This window comes from Microtus ochrogaster, chromosome 21, assembly GCF_000317375.1.
Source record: "Microtus ochrogaster isolate Prairie Vole_2 chromosome 21, MicOch1.0, whole genome shotgun sequence".
Classification (NCBI taxonomy): Eukaryota; Metazoa; Chordata; class Mammalia; order Rodentia; family Cricetidae; genus Microtus; species Microtus ochrogaster.
In genome coordinates, this window is record NC_022022.1 from 653,223 (window position 1) to 665,750 (window position 12,528).

The following is a 12,528-nucleotide window of genomic DNA, read 5'->3' on the forward strand; positions in this document are numbered from 1 at the left end:
GCTCGTGCTCTCTCTCCTTCTGCTCCTGATTTGGACCTTGAGATTTCAGTCCGGTGCTCCAATGTGGGTCTCTGTCTCCTTTCATCGCCTGATGAAGGTTAATATTCAGGAGGATATCTGTATGTTTTCTTTGGGTTCACCTTATTTAGCTTCTCTAGGATCACAAATTAAAGGCTCAGTGTCCTTTATTTATGGCTAGAAACCAAATATGAGTGAGTACATCCCATGTTCCTCTTTTTGGGTCTTGCTTACCTCACTCAGGATAGTGTTTTCTATTTCTGTCCATTTGCATGCAAAATTCAAGAAGTCCTTGTTTTTTACTGCTGAGTAGTACTCTAATATGTATATATTCCATACTTTCTTCATCCATTCTTCCATTGAAGGGCATCTAGGTTGTTTCTAGGTTCTGGCTATTACAAACAATGCTGCTATGAACATAGTTGAGCATATACTTTTGTTGTATGATAGGGCATCTCTTGGGTATATTCCCAAGAGTGGTATTGCTGGGTCCAGGGGTAGGTTGATCCCGAATTTCCTGAGAAACCGCCACACTGCTTTCCAAAGTGGTTGCACAAGTTTGCATTTCCACCAGCAATGGATGAGTGTACCCCTTTCTCCACAACCTCTCCAGCAAAGGCCAGGTCGTATTTCTTGCCTTTGAAATGGGAATAATAGACTTGCTGTGAAGTTGCGGTAGTCCATGTCAGCACCTGGCACGTGTCAACATACTATCTACGTCAAAGAAACATGTTTCATGTTGTGTTTTGGTCTTCAGAATCACCAAGCTTTGAGCCAGCCATTGTGGCCCAGACCTGGTATCTCAGCACGTGGGAGGTGAAGTCAGGAAGATCAGACATTTTTGGCACCATAAGTTCAAGAGCAGCCTAGGCCACCTGAGATCCCGTGGGCCCCTGAGTTCATGTGCACCTGCCCACACCAGAAACACTCAAAAACAAAACCAGCCTACTTGGTTGCAAGTGTCACCCAGCCCCTTGGCATCCATTCTAACATATTTAGGGTGGAACACTCCACCCCAAGTCCCCTCCTCTGGGAGTTGCCGCAGTCCAGACTCCACCTCCAAGAAAGCCCGCCAAATGGTGACTGTTTGGTCAGAAACATCACCTCAGCTCCCTGGCACTTTTATACAAAGAGTCAGGGGGCTTCATCCCAGCCCCCTGGCATCCATTTTTGGAATACTGGACAAAGAACTTCACCCCAAGTCCCCTCCTCTGGGAGTTGCCTCAGTCCAAACTCCACCTCTGAGAAAACTAGCCAAATGGTAACCTCTCCCCAGGGAGGGTCAAGCCACTCCCACAGGCTATTTAAACTGCCCCCAGAGAATAAACATGTGGTCTCTGCTTTTCTTCTCAGGTGGTCATTTTGGTTTTCCTATCCCCCCCCCCCCAGTGTTTTCCCGGGGCCACCTGGGAGTGCTGGCACCCTTTAAACCTGGGTATTTTAATTTGATCTGATTTGATCTTATTGAGATTATTTGCCTTGGCAGAGGTTTGTAGGGCTAGAAAATACTTAACATTTGGAGGTCCCATGGTGTGCGTGTGGGTGTTTTCCCTCTGGCCCAGGCCCACGTGTTGCGCTCTTCACCAGGCTAAGATCAGCTTTGTCTTGGTGAGTTCTCCTTTGTGAGTACATGCTTCTAGGGTCCAGGGACCATTTATGTTTGTCGATTTTCCGGCTGTTCTGTGCCAGGTGCCAGCGCAAGCAGCAAGGTGGTTCTTGCTGAGGTGGACTACGTGGATAGTCATTTGCCACACATCTCTCATGAACCCTCAACTTCCCACCTTTTGACTCAAGAACCTTGTCATAGTGGACGCATTGCGACAGGCTTGGGTCCCAAGATTTGGCATAGACTTCTAAAATGGGCTCTTGCAATTCGAAGTTGGATTCTCTATCGCCCCAGGCTGCCTTTTACAAAATCTTTATGAATTGGGACGTCCCGTACAGTCTGTCCCAAATGGCTTTCTCTATGCTCTGAGTTGGCCTCAGTATGACCTTGACAGTGGGACACAGTGGCCACCAGAGGGAACTCTTGACTTTTCCATCCTCCTAAATGACCAATTGGCACGATATTGCCCTGGGCCTCTGCCACCTATGAGGCCATGCCCTATCTGCCAGCAACCTGGACACTGGAAATCACAATGCCCCCGTGTGGGCTCATCCTCTATGCCACGCCATGGAGGTCCAGCCTCACCAAAATCGGCAAGGGAGACTGTGCCAGCCTTCGAACTACGCACCTTGCAGAGGATTGACGCGGCCCAGACGTGGTGACTCCCATTACCCTCTCCAAGCCTAGGGTAACGCTGCAGGTATCCATTAAACCTAGGCTTTTTCTAGTTCAGTTTGATTTGGTCTGATTTGGATTATTGTGTAGGTAGAGAGGCTTATTGGGCCGGAAAAACTTTACACAGAAGCCAACTAAAAACAAACAAACAGCTTAAGACTAAATTTTATTTTCTCCAGCAATTCTGTAAGGAGTCTTGAGTAACATGTAAAAGTGAAGTCACTCACAAACTAGTGAAATCAGAAAATAAAGGTTCTGAATAAGACCTTGGACTTGAAGTAGTTAGACGAGTAATCTAAATTTCCAGCCAATACCACTGCCTTATAAATCCTATTTCCTACATTAAATAAGTAAAAGAGGCATGGGAGGGGGCCCACTGGACGACTTGGAGAGCCTGACTTTGATTCCTGGATCCTACATGGTGGACGGAGAGAAAACGGACGCTCTCAAATTGTCCTCTGAACTCTACTTGTGTACCAGGGGCACATGCGCGCCTCCTCACTCCCGCCCTCATACCTTTTAATTAATTAAAAAACAAAGAGCTGGGCACGATGGTACATGCGTGTAATGCCAACCTCCCACGAAGGAAGCTGCAGGCAGAAGAGTTCGAGGTAATAAACAAAACCTATCTGTACCTAGGCTTGAACTCTTGTAGCGCTGGGGAAAGGCGAGAATGTCAGGCGGAACGAAGGTGCGCGGCACGCCTGGGACACGGAACCTACGGCTGGACGCAAACGGCGCGGGGGGGAGGGGGGCGGCAGGCCGTGCGCATGCGCCGGCCGGGCGGAGTGCAGCGTGCCGAATGTCCGGGCTGCGGGCGCTGCTGGGCGTCGGGCTGCTGGTTGCTGGCTCGCGCCTGCCCCGGATCGCAAGTCAGCAGGGTGTGTGCCTTGCAGGGCCTGCCTGGTGGGGGACGCCGCGCCGGGGCTCTGAGACCATGGCGAGCGCCGCGGTGAAGTACCTGAGGTATGGCCACCTTCTCCCACGGGGGCGGGGCGGGACAGGCCGCGCCCCCAGCGCCCGGATGGCAGACTCAGGCCAGGACTTCCCTCAGCCAGGAGGAGGCGCGGGCCGTGGACGAGGAGCTATTTAACGAATACCAATTCAGCGTGGATCAACTCATGGAGCTGGCTGGGCTGAGCTGTGCCACGGCCATTGCCAAGGTAGGTGGCGTGATGCAAAGCCTTTGGGAGGAATGGGTCGGGAGGCCTCCCGCGGTGGAGCAGAGGGCGGTGACTGCCAGACCCTTTGCGCCTCTGCCTTCAGGCTTATCCCCCCACGTCCATGTCCAAGAGTCCCCCCACCGTCTTGGTCATCTGTGGTCCTGGGAATAATGGAGGGGACGGCCTGGTCTGCGCGCGACACCTCAAACTTTTTGTGAGTATATGAGCTAGCTTTTGTGAAAAGGTATAAGCAGTCTGGAATCAGAGATTGAATGGCTACTTTCCTTTCCAACCAGGGTTACCAGCCAACTATCTATTACCCCAAAAGACCTAACAAGCCGCTCTTCACTGGGCTAGTGACCCAGTGTCAGAAAATGGACATTCCTTTCCTTAGTGAGATGCCCCCAGAGGTAGGTGGCTTATACCTCCTCTTCCCAGTAAGTACTGCCTCTGCCCTTCCCTTCATGTTTTCAGACCGAGCTGGCCTGCCTAATGTCTGCCTGCCATAAAAGTTGCTCTCTGAGTAGCAGCGGTGCAGGAGCCCCTCCATAGTGTGTGCTCCAGCACTTCCCAACACTAGCAGCTCCGGGCACCCCTGTTCTGCAGTCAGCGTCTCCCCCAGCGTGCAGTTATAACAGACCTGACCCTCAGGGCCCCATCCTATGCCTTTTCTGTAGACACATGGATTTAGGGGTGGGAAATCCGAAACTTAAAGAATTAACTTACTCTATAGATGGAGATACTGACATGCAGAGAAATGGTTTGCCCAGAATCACAGAATCGGAGCAAGGCAAAGCTAAGGCAGAATTGGTCCCTTCTGGCTTCCAGGCTCAGGCTCCCTACACTGTCAGCCCCTTCCTCCCAGAGGAAGCAGGCAGGCACTCAGAATAGAACATATGCCTGAATTCAGAACGGCCACAGTCTGCACCTTAGGAAGCAATTATCTCCGTACCTCTGTAGTCTGTGGGTGCAGGGACAGCCCTTCCTATGTGACAACACATTCTTCCTGACATTCTTCTGCTCCCCTACAGCCCATGATGGTTGATGAGCTGTATGAACTGGTGGTGGACGCCATCTTTGGTTTCAGCTTCAAGGGTGATGTTCGGGAGCCATTCCACAGCATCTTGAGTGTCCTGAGTGGACTTACTGTGCCCATCGCTAGCATCGACATTCCCTCAGGTGCTGGGACCCAGATGGTGCGGGGGTCTGGTGTTCCATCTGTCTTCAGGCTGGTACCCAGAGGACTGGATTCTTGACCCACAGTAGAGACCAGATCTAAAATAATCTGAATGTACCTTTCCATGCCCCACATTAGGGCTGGGGAGCAGAGTTCATGCTGCCCCTGTGGGAAAACCCAAACCTGATAGTACTTCCTCACCACCTTCTCTCTTCAGGATGGGATGTAGAGAAAGGAAACCCTGGAGGAATCCAACCAGACTTACTCATCTCACTGACAGCTCCCAAGAAGTCTGCAGCCCATTTTACTGGCCGGTATCATTACCTGGGGGGACGTTTTGTACCACCTGCTCTAGAAAAGAAGTACCAGCTAAACCTCCCATCCTACCCTGACACAGAGTGTGTCTACCGTCTACAGTAAGGGAGGTAGGCAGGCAGGTTTCTAATAAAGGCTTGGTGCCGTCTCTTCAGACCGGAGTCTTCTGGCCTTAATAATTATCAGCAGTCTACGCTTCGTTTGCGGAAACAGACCAGGCGTCCGTAAGCAATAGAAAATAACTCCATACCCAGGAATGAAAGATTCTTACTTGTTTGTGATACGCAGGGAGGTAGATGATACCTCTAAACAAACTCAGCTTAGCTTTGTAGCGAGACCCCAAGAGGGTAACAGAGCTTCTTCAAAAGTCTCCAAGGGCCGTTTAATTTGTTTTCAGAACGTCACATGCTGGAAATGATGATGTTAACTGGGAATGACCTCATTTAATCATGATTAGAAACAGGCAGTCTGGAAGGCTAACCCAGCCCATACATCCAAATGTATGCTTTTCTTAATCTTCACAGTATTTACAAATGAAGACATTCTGCAGGGTATATTAGTACAGGCCGAGGTAGAGGCAGGTGGATCTCTGAGTGCTAGGAAAGCATGAGCTATATTAGAGAAATCCTGTCTCAAAAAACAAAAGTCTTTTCACATATGTCTACATTTTTAGACTTTTACCAGAGACACTTCCTCAATAATAGAAACTCCTATCCTAATTTCTCTTCCATCATCCTTTAGCTGGGCACCAGGGTCTGTACTTTTTGGACAGGACATTGTTCAGGGAATGTCTCCCCCTCAGCGGACTGGTGCTCCTTAGCTGCTTGCAGAGGGGCAAACCCAGGCTACCCCTGAAGAGGAATCAGCAGGGCTGCACTGGAGACCTCCGGTCCCTCTTCTGCTTCTTCTTCTTCTTGGCTCTCTGGTCAGTGTTGATGCCAGCTCTCTCCTTTGGATGTGCCTGACTTCTCTCACCTTCATTCTCTACTTCCCAAGTCCTGCCATCATCATCTTTATCGCTTACGTCCAAGACCACCTCCTCAAGACACTTCTGTCTTTTCTTCTTGCCTCTTCTGACCTTTCTCTCTCTCTTTGTTAGGCCATCCTTCCCTTCTTCATCTTGGGTGTCCAAGTCCTCCCCACAGTGCTGCAGCGTCTTGCTGCTTCTCCATGGATCTGTGCCTACTCCACTGTCCACTGCCTTTGGCCTGCCTGTCACATTTCTGCCTCCTTTATCACAGACGTCCATCCCCCCCTCTTCTTCATGGTGCTGCCTCCTCTTTTTCTTCTTTTTCCTAGATGACTGATCAGACTGCACTGTGCTCAGCTCTCCAGGCCCACTTTCTCCTTCAGCCTCTTCCTCCTCACTTCCTACAGCCATTCCCTCTTTCTCTTCTTTCCGCCTCCGTTTCTTCTTCCTGCTTTTCTTAACACTCTGGTCAGTGTATTCTAGGAGTGCCTCACCTACGTTCTTTTCAGGTGTTACAGCCTCTTCCTCCTCTCTCTGTTTCCTCTTTTTTTTCTTCTTTCGGGAGGGCTCCCTGTCAGTCTGTGGTTGAGAGGTGCCCACATCCTCTGAGCCTTTGAATCGAGCCAGGAAGGCCTGCTCTTGGGCCTCCAGGCGAGCAAGTTTGGCCTTCATTGTGATTCCAATCCGGGCAGCCCTAAGAGATGGGTCCAAGTCAGCATAAGAGGTTAGGAATAGAGGGGAGGGCAGCTGCCTAACTTCAAACACAAATGCATCAACAACAGCAATTATTTCCCTGGAATGGAAACAATTGAGAGGTGGAACTGGCTATTCTAAAGCATAGGCAGAAAAGATGGGAAACCCAGAAGGCGACCACAACTTACTTGTGTGCTGTTCGCCCCTTACAGGCTTTGAGTAGCATCTCATCAGTCAGACTGTAGGGGCAGATGACAAATCACAAACAGATGGTGAAAAGGCTTGATTTTTTCTGTCTAAAAAATATACATTTTCACTATTTCTTATTCAAAACCTGGTACTTTTTTGAAGTACTAAGAATACAAAGAATATCCTGTCTAATTAATTCTACAACCTCCCTTCGAAGAGCCCAGTCAAGCATTAGGCTTACTTGTTCATCCTCTTAAGATGCCAAGGTCTCTCCTCCCACATGCCCTCAATACCAAATACAGTCTCACATCTTTGGAGGCAGAGGCTCATGGCTGTCATCACTGCTGCTCGCTCTGTCAGGCTTCTCCTCACCTGAGGTCAGTGTGGCTGTCTGGAGGGAAAGGACCATGGAGATGGATGAAGCCAACAACACCGTTACCAACTCTTCTCCCTTTAAGAAGCCCTACAACTCACCACTGTGCCCTTGCAGAGCTGTGCAGCCTGTGTATTTCAATTTGGGCAGGAGATGGGCCACAGTTATTGGGAAGTGGAGCAGTGTAGGACCGTATTATACGGGCCCATATTTTTACTTTGTATGGTGGCCAGAAAAAACCCATCAGAAAAAACTTTTGTCTTTTGATTAATATGGATTTAAAAAGACTGTGATATGTTAAATTGTGGACTTATTGTTAATTCCCACTCTAAAATTATGGTATTGTCTCGATAATGTTTATAACTGCTTATAAGATGTTGAGAAAAGTTTGACATGCCCTATAAATGTGTGGGTTTAATGCATATGCTAAACATTTTAGATTTTGATACAATGTAAAACATTCAGAGATGCTCTAAACCAGCTAAAAAACCATTTTCAACTCAGGTGATCCTCCTTTCCTTTAAATAGGAGACTATAGTCTTTAGGAGCATGGTTATTCATAAAACATTATGATCTCTCCTGACAAGAAAGTATGGCTCCAAGACACAGAACCCAAAAGTTCTCTCTCTCCCCTAATCTCTTTTGTTCACAGAAGTCAGCAGTCAGAGATGGGTTTGAAGCTTCTCCCCAGATGCCTCAAACAGGAGCTCACATAATTAAGATGCCTGTTTTCCAAAGGCAGACGCCATCATCTGTCCTGTGGCAGAAGCATGGGTTTTATTAAAATTAATAAGGAGTGGATTGTAGGCCCATGTTATACAGGCCCACATTTCTACACTGTATGGTGGTCAGAATTTCAGGCCACAGTTTGCACCTGCCACACAGGAGGTGGTTACCCGGCCTTTCCAGACAAACTGAGGCCATCCTAAACAAAGGTCAGGATATGCTAATCTTGCTCTGCTCCTTTTTTGTAATTTAGGAGGTGGTTTGGGAAAGGAGGTGTTAACTCAGTCTGCATGACAGAGCAGCATACAGAGCAGCCATAGATAGGAAGCCGTGGTGACAAATGGACATAGAGAGGTGTGGAGTGACCTCAGTCATTCTCGCTACCTAGGAAACAGACTGCTAATGAATGCTAATGAATTTCCCCTCAGTTTACGTTTTGGTATAAAAGCTGTTTGGAGAATAAACGTGGGTGAATTTTCAGGATTTCACGAGGGATCCCTGAAAACTCCCTCCCGATACAGCCATGTGAGTTGTGCCTCAATTATTCCCACGCCTCCCCTATGGTTCGAGAAACAATTTAGGTCTTGGCTGGCCAGACCATGACATAGCAGCCAGGGCTTCTCTGGCTCATAGACGGCTGACTGTAGCACACGCAGGGAAAAGTGTTTCCAGTTAAGTTTTCATAGTGGAGTAGGTGCCAGGAGCTGACAAAAAAGGCAGCACTCCTATTCCCAGTATTTTTGTTTAGTAGATGAACAGAACCTTTATGGGCCATGTAGCTCAGGACCGAGTTGAAGGACAGTGAATGGGTCCAGACAGGGAGACAGCTCAGCTGGTAACAGCACTTGATGTGCAAGCGTGAGGACCTAAGTGCGGATCTCCAGCACCCACTCAATGCTGGGCAGGCATGGCTACCCACCTGTAATCCCAGCATGCAAGAGGTGGATTCAAGTGAGAGACCCTAGTTTAGTCAAGGAAGATACCCAGTGTCAGCCTCTGGCCTCTATATGCATATACACGCATGAGCACCTGCACACATGTACCCATACATGTGTGGACATGTATACGTGCACAAAAAAATAAACAGAAAAAGAATGAGACGAATCTAGTCCAGATGTAATTACATGAGCAGTTAGGATAAATGTTGCCCTTCCCACAGATAGCTCAGGCCAGGGTTTGAGTAGTTTCTAGAAGGTGCTTATGTATAATCTCAGTCTGAAAGTCAAGAAACAGCAGGCAGAGAAAGGGCAGGAGGGAGAACATAGCTTCTTGAAGGAGAAGCAATAGATCTGCTTCTGTCCCAGAGAGGTGGGAGTGAGCCAAGAGGGATAAATCACAGCCATCCAAGCCAATCTCGTCAAAAAGGGTGGAACCAGATGGCGGCAGTGCGTGCCTTTAACCCCAGCACTAGGGAGGCAGAGGCAAGTAGATCTCCTGAGTTTGAGACCAGCCTGGTCTACAGAGTGAGTTTCAGGATAGCCAGGGCTACACAGAGAATCATTTTGAAAAACAAAAAGGATCATGATCCGATTTGGGTTTCAGAGAGAACCCTGCGGATGTTTTGTAGAAAGTACTGGAAACTGAGACCAGAGGCAAAGAGTTTAGATGCCAACAGATGCAGAAGCTTGGGAAGGAAGCCCTGAGCACAGGCTTGTGCTCCTAACTGCTGGCTTTCTACAGCTGCAGTAAAGAAGTTGGAAAGCCCGGGTTATGTTCTTTTTCCTTTCGAAGCCATCTGCGGGTTCCTCAGCATTCTGTGTCACCCTTTTGGTCACATATGTAAAATAAGGATCAGGCCCCATGGGAGATAGGGGACCCAGGAAAGAACTGCACCTCTCATTCTGGTACCTTCACAAACTTCTGGTACAGCAGATTGGGCTTGGGGTGATTACGCTGGGTGTTCTCCGTGGAAAGACGCCTGATCTGCACTCCGTCCTGTCGGGAAGCACCGGTTGAGAAAGCAGCATGCTGTACCTCCCTGTGGCACCCCAGACACATTCATTCTTCAGTGTACCTGACAAGCTCATACCTTCCCTGTGTCCACTACCAGGCTGGCTGCAGTCTTGTTGAAGAGATCACTCCACCAGTGGTTTGTAAACTCCTTGGCAGGGTCATGTCCCACCTCCAGGTAAATAATAAATGAAAGTCACAGTCTGAGCACCGCCCCGGCCCTCATGGGTGCCCTCTCACATTCATGCTGGTCATTTTCCAGGCTTACCCCATGGGTGTCTTGCTTCAGCGTCACCTTGAGGGCCTGGGTGATGCCATTCTCGTTCCGGCCCAGGCCCTTGCCTGCAGAGGACAGCGAGTGGTTTATTTTGCAGCTTGCCTTGAGCCCGCAGCAAGTCCTCCTGGGCCAACTGCCGTGCCTTTCACTGACCACTGGGTTACCATGAACCTTTACAAGCCTCCTCACTCCGTTCTTTCTAACACTGTGCCACCCACAAGTGCCTCCATCTGAGCCAGGATGATCTTCTCCTGTCGTATTTCTACTGCCTCCTCCAATCTGCCCAACTATTTGTACCTCATTATCCCCCATTATTGAAGAATGAGAATTTTATCCATTCTTCCTTTTTTCAATAGGTCAGAAAATTTATGCTTCTAAAATTTTTCAACTAGTTTCTCCTCTGGTTGAACCGACATGGGGCAGAAGAAAGGGAGTTGGGAGGATATGGAAGGGGCCCTAAAACACCTTCAGTCCATCCATGTTTTAGCAGCTGCTCTTCAGCAAACTTCATCCCACGACTCTTGACCTTTGGGGTGACACTCATGGTGGGCAGAGTCTTTGTCCTCAGATTCTCACCAGGGAAGACGTGGTACCATCCTTTGAATAGAGAAAGAAAGCCCTGGAGACGCAGTCTGGACAACAGAGCACCTGTCTAATGCACATAAAGTCCCAGGTTCCAACCCACAGCATCCTATACTGTGGATTATACACACGTATAATCCTAGCACTTGGAATACAGATGCAAGGGGACCAGAAGTTTGTATCATCCAGAGCCATATAGAAAGGTTGAAGCCAGCCTGTGTTATCTGAGACCCTAAGTGAGTGAAAAAGAAAAGGGCACCGTGTGGTCCGTAGGCAGAATGCTTGTCTAGCCTGAGTGAGGCCTGGGTTCAATCCCCAGCACCGTTCACTGGCCTTGGCTCCTAGACAATAGCAAGTGATGGCCAGAGAGATGGTTCAGTGGGTAAAGGTTATTCCTGCCAAACCCATGACCTGAGTTTGATCCTAGCGACTTACTTAGTGGGAGGAGAGAACTGACTTCCACGGACTGTCTTCAGACCTCCACACACACATGCACACACACACATGCACACATTAAAATGTAAGCTATCATGAGTAGCTCGCTAGAAGTCACACAACTAACATATGGAGAATTTAAACCAGTAAGCCTGTCTGCAGAGTCTGTAAGATCTCCCTAAATTATTACCCTGTAAAAACAAAGCAATGAGGTGTTTGGTATCTTGAGCTAGAGACTGGTCCTTAAGAGAGCCTACCGTCTACAGCAATTACTGGTTCAGGTTTCCGCTTAGGAAGGGGATGCTAGCAACACTGAATAAACAGAGACGGCTGTCACACACAATCACCTCATGTTTCAACTTCATAGATAGTTCTGTCCAATAGGTGTTAACCTCATCCTACAGTGAGGAAAAAAGGACCTGGGTTTCTTGCCTGAAGACCCATTCAAGCAGTTTGAACACTAGCCCAAATTGCATGACTCTGAGAAACTGCATTTCTTTACAGTTACACATACTCCTTTTGGACCTACCTTGTACACTAAATTTGCCTCCAAAACGGTTAAGCAGGCACACAACACTGAACAGACTACCAGTGTCAATTTGTGCTAAGATCATCTGTTATGGGTATAGCAGACAACTGATTTCTGTTTTGAGACTATGTACCCCATTAGCCTGAAACTCTCTGTAGACCAGGCTGGCCTTGCCTGCCAAGTACTAGGATCAATACTATGTGCTACCACCCTGGCTGCAGAAAACTGTCAAAGCTGACTAATGGGGCTACTTGAGTTAATCTGGAGCGTCTCAAAGAGACAGCTCTAAAAGGTGAAACTTTCATCAGATTTAAAGTCTACTAAATACCCTTTATGGAGTCCAAAAAACTTTTTTAAAATATTTATTTATATTTATTTATTATGTATACAATATTCTGTCTATGTGTATGTCACCAGACCTCATTACAGACGGTTGTGAGCCCATGTGGTTGCTGGGAATTGAACTCAGAACCTTTGGAAGAGTAGGCAATGCTCTTAACCACTGAGCCATCTCTCCAGCCCCAAGTCCAAAAAACTTTAAGAAATGCTCTTAAACATTATATATTGGTCTAAGAATGATGAGCAGAAGGTGATAGATGACATCCAGGCATGGGCTGTCCAAGTCTCCCAAGGAATTAACAGGAAAAGGGTATTTAATAAATGTAAGATGTAAGGGACACCTGAATGTTTCTAGCTGGAATAGCAAACTGAGAACTTTACAAAGCAGGAGACAGAAATCCAGAGAGTGATCTGGGCGCTCCCTGCTCCTAACGAGTAGGGGCTCTGCATCAGTAGGAGATGCAGCGAGAGAGAGAGAGAGAGAGAGAGAGAGAGAGAGAGAGAGAGAGAG

General features: G+C 48.1%; 3 protein-coding genes across 8 annotated transcripts in view; 2 read left to right on the forward strand and 1 right to left on the reverse strand.

The window, feature by feature from the left end:
• Positions 1–2,463: 2,463 nt before the first annotated feature.
• Positions 2,464–5,108, forward strand: Naxe (NAD(P)HX epimerase). Its single transcript, XM_005356893.3, has 6 exons — positions 2,464–3,265; positions 3,354–3,462; positions 3,566–3,676; positions 3,759–3,872; positions 4,494–4,641; positions 4,857–5,108. The coding sequence occupies exons 1-6, from the start codon at positions 2,973–2,975 to the stop codon at positions 5,057–5,059; spliced, it is 978 nt and encodes a 325-aa protein (XP_005356950.3). The 5' UTR covers positions 2,464–2,972; the 3' UTR covers positions 5,060–5,108.
• Positions 3,391–12,528, forward strand: part of Hapln2 (hyaluronan and proteoglycan link protein 2) — a 33,702-nt gene continuing 24,564 nt past the window's right edge. Inside the window, exon 1 of the mRNA XM_026784127.1 lies at positions 3,391–3,462. The gene's annotated coding sequence lies outside the window, so the exon portion shown is untranslated. The remainder of the gene's footprint in view (positions 3,463–12,528) is intronic.
• Positions 5,195–12,528, reverse strand: part of Gpatch4 (G-patch domain containing 4) — a 23,623-nt gene continuing 16,289 nt past the window's right edge. For 3 of the 6 annotated variants that reach the window (XM_026784124.1, XM_026784123.1, XM_005356892.3), the window contains 7 exons: positions 10,598–10,729; positions 10,124–10,197; positions 9,935–10,027; positions 9,754–9,840; positions 7,115–7,197; positions 6,806–6,856; positions 5,195–6,618 (listed from right to left, as the gene is read on the reverse strand). In XM_026784124.1, the coding sequence (XP_026639925.1) occupies positions 5,817–6,618; positions 6,806–6,856; positions 7,115–7,197; positions 9,754–9,840; positions 9,935–10,027; positions 10,124–10,197; positions 10,598–10,676 (1,269 nt within the window). In that variant the 5' untranslated portion in view covers positions 10,677–10,729 and the 3' untranslated portion in view covers positions 5,195–5,816. Of the gene's footprint in view, positions 6,619–6,805; positions 6,857–7,114; positions 7,198–9,753; positions 9,841–9,934; positions 10,028–10,123; positions 10,967–12,528 lie in introns of those variants that run through there. The other 3 variants (XM_026784125.1, XM_026784121.1, XM_026784122.1) reach the window with 3 other exon arrangements.

What these genes read in the sequence shown, in the direction of transcription:
- Naxe (XM_005356893.3), top strand. Translation starts at nt 2,973, where the DNA reads ATGTCAGGCGGAACGAAGGTGCGCGGCACGCCTGGGACACGGAACCTA. An exon ending in GCCGCGGTGAAGTACCTGAG is followed by an intron (nt 3,266 to 3,353) that starts GTATGGCCACCT and finishes GACTTCCCTCAG; the next exon opens with CCAGGAGGAGGCGCGGGCCG. An exon ending in GTGCCACGGCCATTGCCAAG is followed by an intron (nt 3,463 to 3,565) that starts GTAGGTGGCGTG and finishes CTCTGCCTTCAG; the next exon opens with GCTTATCCCCCCACGTCCAT.